General features: G+C 36.4%; 1 protein-coding gene across 1 annotated transcript in view; it reads left to right on the top strand.

The window, feature by feature from the left end:
* LOC107660267 (transmembrane protein 8A-like) overlaps window positions 1-4,785 on the top strand; it is a gene marked incomplete at its 3' end in the record, with an annotated part of 116,711 nt that overhangs the window by 70,911 nt on the left and 41,015 nt on the right. The window contains exon 5 of the mRNA XM_016449542.1: window positions 2,017-2,285. Coding sequence (XP_016305028.1) covers window positions 2,017-2,285 — 269 coding nt within the window. The remainder of the gene's footprint in view (window positions 1-2,016; window positions 2,286-4,785) is intronic.

Raw genomic sequence — 4,785 nt, forward strand, 5'->3', positions numbered from 1 at the left:
AGTTTAGACACATGCCACACATGATGAGGAGAGGCCAGCAGGGAAGGAGATCTGTAATTAAGAGCAGTTTGATGGTATTTCCTATAGCAACATGAGCGATCAGCTTCATTGTCAGGCTTTGTGGGACCTCCTGTGTCGTTGGAGTGTGTCTTAAGTGAAAGTCCAAATCCCCTCTACCACCCAAACCTCCAAATAAACACACACACACACACACACACACACACACAATATAGAGAAAAGTCTGTCATTTACACTGACATTGACATGTCTAGGGTAATTTTTCCCAGAAAGATTACTACTTTTATTAATACCTTCTTTCAGCAAGAGTGCATTAAAAGTGATAGCAAATACATTTATAATGTTACAAATAATTTCTTTTAAATAAAAACTTTCTGTTCATCAAAGAATCCTGAAAAAACATATAGTTTCCACAAAAATATTAAGCAGCACAACTGTTTTCAACATTGATAATAAGAAGAAATGTTTTTTGAGCACCAAATCAGCATATTAGAATGATCTCTGAAGGATCATGTCACACTGAAAATTCAGCTTTTCAATCAGTAAATTCTATTTTTAAATATATTAAACCGAAAACAGTTTTTTCTTCAATTTTAATTAAAAAAATGAAGCCTTGGTGAGACTTCTTTCGAAAGCATAAAAAATCATACCGACCCCAAATTCTTGAATGGAGCTGTAATCACCCTCATGTTATTCCAAACCCTAAATAAAACTATTTTTTTTAAGATTGTGAACATTTCTATTCTATTGTCATCTTCGCAGACTTTCACCCCACATTTTTCCATATCAGACACATGAACGCACACACCGTGCAAGTATCTCACCTTTTCTCTCCCTCGTTCTGCTCTCAACACTTTAACATTCCACACACATCTTTCTCACAAGCTTCCCTCTGTTTCAGGCTTCTACTCTCATTAGGTTCAGATATTAAAGCTCTCCTCTCAATTAGCAAATAAAGCGTTCTAAATGAAAAAGAGGAAAATAGAGGAGGGAGAGGTGATGAAATGCATTCATAAACAACAGGGTACACAGAAAAGACCTCGAGCACTGGACATTATGAAGATGGGCTTTTTTGTATCATTAAAAGCTGGTTTCCAGCGAACATTTCAGAAGGACAATGCACTGTATGCTGTGACACTTGGGAAGCTGCTGTTTAATGAATGTCTGGAGAATAGTATATGCTATTTTATAACTTATACAGGATATCTGCCTCATGAAATAATGTATATGAAGAAATGTCTGTAATATGTATATAACTTTATATGTCAAATATAGTTATTATGCATAGCTCTTGTTATTTAGACTGACAAAGATTAGTCAAGTTTGTCAATTAAATTAAGTTTTTTATAAGAATTTGTATTATTCATAATAGGACATACTATTTAATCAGTTGTGAAATACAAAACAGTGCTGCGTAAAATTGGAAGAAGGGATAAATTCACCATGCAATAAATTATTATAATTTTTTTAATTTCAAGGCAAATTTCAAAGACCAAGTTCACGTTCCAAAACACTTTTTTTTCCAGAAGCGATCCAGCGGATCTGTAAACAAATTGTGTTCCGTTTGATTGAGCATTTGGAGTGCTGTTCATATCGTTAATTATCAAAAACCAAAAGACAAAGCCAATTATGTCATGGCCAAAACTATAGATATTAATTATTTATTCTAACTTCACAGTTGTTCTCAATCTCTGTTCAAACTGAAAAGGGCAACTTGCGTTAGTTTCCTGATTAGTTGTTATTGATGCAGAAAATTAAGACAGAGCGATATCACTTAATTATTTTATGCATTTTCAACAAGTTTGTTAGAATGGGCTGAAGTTTAAAGTTCTCCTGAGAGTACAAAAGCACATTCCCTTTTAAATATTTCCTTGGCATTTCAATAAGCATACCAGTATTGTTCAGTACTGTCTGTGTATCTCATGAGACAATGTCTGCTACAGTCAGTGTACCTTTCAAGCAGATGTCCTCTACATTTCCCTCCCTTGTACCTGGCAGAGTGTTCATCCCAAACTACATCTCTCGGGTGAAGGTACAGCTTGTGGACTGCAATACAAAGAACAAAAGTGGGGAGAGCTGTCCGGTTTTGTTGAAAATCTGCTCGAGGGCCCCGCCGGTGCATAACTCTAGCGCCGTGGACTGCAGAGAGAATGTTCCCTGTGAGCTGGAGGTCCCGCTGCCATCCTGGGAGCAGTGGTACTATATTTTGGTGGAGCGTTACCTCAGTAGCTCAGATGTGTACTTTCGCATTGGCGTTCAGGTTAAAGGTAAGAGCTTGTTTTAACTTTGAGTTTGTATTGGATTAATCATAGTTTCATAATCAACCTGATCATTCCATCCTCCACAACAATCACTCTGTATTCTCTATTTCTTTCTGATTCATTTGTCATCGTGTAGGGCTTTGCAAAGCCTTTAGCTCTGTATGAACATACAATAGCCCCAAAAGTATTTAGACACTTGTGAATCCCCCCCAAAAAAGCCTGAATTTCATTGCATAGATAACATAACAACAAACAATTCTGCAAATAACTTGAGTTTTCAAAAGCTTCACTTTTCTTTTTCTTTTTTCAAAGTGATTTTAGTGAATGTATGAAGTTCTCCTCTAGTTCACACAGGTACAGTATCCTAGCAGATTAACCACATGTATATCATAATTAATGTGTTCCTGAAAATCTGACGACTAGAAAGTGTCCAAATACAGTTTGTCTTAGTTTTTAAAAGCATATCTATTGTTTTATACTTTGATCCAAAATCTAATATTTATTGTTATTTTATGTTGATAATATTTATGAATGTTTTGCTTAAAAAGTCCAAACATATTATTACATTATATTTCCTTAAAATATATTATTGTCCAAATATTTTGGGTCAGTATTTTTTTAGCAAGTTAATACTGTTAATCAGCAATAATGCAAAACTGTTTTCAACATAAGAAATGCACCATATCAGCATATTAGATTAATTTGTGAAATATCATGTGACTGAGCATTCAGTTTTGCCATAAGAATAAATTGATCATTTTTTGCAATATTACTATATTTACTGTATTTTTGATTAAATAAATGTAGCTTTGAAAATAAGAGAATTCTTTAAAAAAATAACTTTGTTACAGTAGTGTACAGTAAATGTCACCTGGTTTGGTATGATATAATGAGTGACATTTATTCATTAAAACTTACAAGTACATTTCTTTGGGTCAACTGTGAGTGTAATTTTTTACATCTGTTAATCTGCAACAGGTAGAATGTAAGGCAGGAATCCATATTGCAATGCCGTAAAGTCAAAGTTTTGGGGTCTTACATGTCATTTACCATGAGCTTTCAGCCAGTAACATAAAATCACTCTATGAATAGGTCCACCTGGTACCATATTTTCCAGCCAGTGTTTGGGGGCACGTTACTGGATGCCAGTACATTCTCTGATTCATTGATGGCCTGTAGTGCTTTAGGTTGCAACAATCCCAGCAGACTCCGGTGGAAATATTTTAGTCACAAATGAGAGGGCAACAGCTTGCAGATTTGATCTGGTCTTCATTAATTCTTTATTGGGATTTATCAGTACAAATGTTACAGGCATATGGCTTCTAGTCATTGTTTGGTTTCAGCATCGCGATGAATTGCATTTGAGCATATTAAAGCTACCTGGCTGGAACACATTTCGACTTCACTGCTAGAAGGGTTTTCACAAAGGCAGGTGTTCTCTTGGCCCAGGTGGAGTTGGGAAATTAAAGTGTGTTTAGAGAGAGACAGGCTTTGTTATGAATCTCTGTGACAAATTGGAACCTCAGTGGGCTCAGATGAGGACCCTGTCATGGATTGGAGCCTCCGCCTTTTATTCTGCCTGATATTACAATGAAGTGTTGATGAATTCAGTACTTTTCTGTGTCTTGAGTCATCGTGATGAATATGGCAATTGGGCTGCTCGCAAAGTGTGAAATAGACGGGGCACTCAATTCAGTCCCATGGACCGTATTACTGCAGAATCGGGAAGTTGCACGCTCACTTTAAAAGACTCACTTTGAGTTAGATTTGCTCTTTCTGCTTAAATCTGTACGTTGTTTAGAATTACACAGCTGTTGTTTATAGTGTGTCAATATGAACTGATTTTGTCAGAATGTCTGATTGGATCTCAGTTTTAGAGCATTAATATATTATGTTAACTATCATTCACAACTTAAATGACCTTCCTATGAAAACACCTCCAGTTTACAAGGTCAGAATTGAATTTCCCTCCTCACAAGAGAAACGCTGTTAGCAAAAATCCCCCTCTCTGCTTCTTTCAAATCTACCATGTTCTCACATTTTGTGTGAGGTTTCTCTGTTCGTCTGTTCCCCCATTTTTCCTCCACGTCCTGCGGTGCAGCAGAATCCCTGCCTTTGTTACAGCCTTGATGCCAAGGGATGTTGGCGCTGATGGCTCGGTAAGAGGGGATGAAGATTAGGGCCATTGATGTTCAATGAGGCTGAACAGTCTCAGACCAGTTTAGATAAAGCACTCACAGGGGGAACAATTGGCCATGATGAGACGGTGTACCTGCGGAGAGCATTATCTGTGTGCGTAAGGAGCAGAAAAAGGAAAAACCTGTCTAGCAAGGAGTTATTGCAGTGCTGTTCTGTCACATTCAAGGCTGAGAGTCAATTTTGTCACTTCAGACTATTCATAAAGAAGGAATCAAAATCCTTTTTGCTCAATGAATTTGGGCCGTCAAAAGATTAAAACATTACAATAGATTAAAAATATCCTTTTTTTTTTTTTTTTTTTTTCCGA

Source organism: Sinocyclocheilus anshuiensis, unplaced genomic scaffold, assembly GCF_001515605.1.
Source record: "Sinocyclocheilus anshuiensis isolate Anshui unplaced genomic scaffold, SAMN03320099.WGS_v1.1 scaffold1615, whole genome shotgun sequence".
Classification (NCBI taxonomy): domain Eukaryota; kingdom Metazoa; phylum Chordata; class Actinopteri; order Cypriniformes; family Cyprinidae; genus Sinocyclocheilus; species Sinocyclocheilus anshuiensis.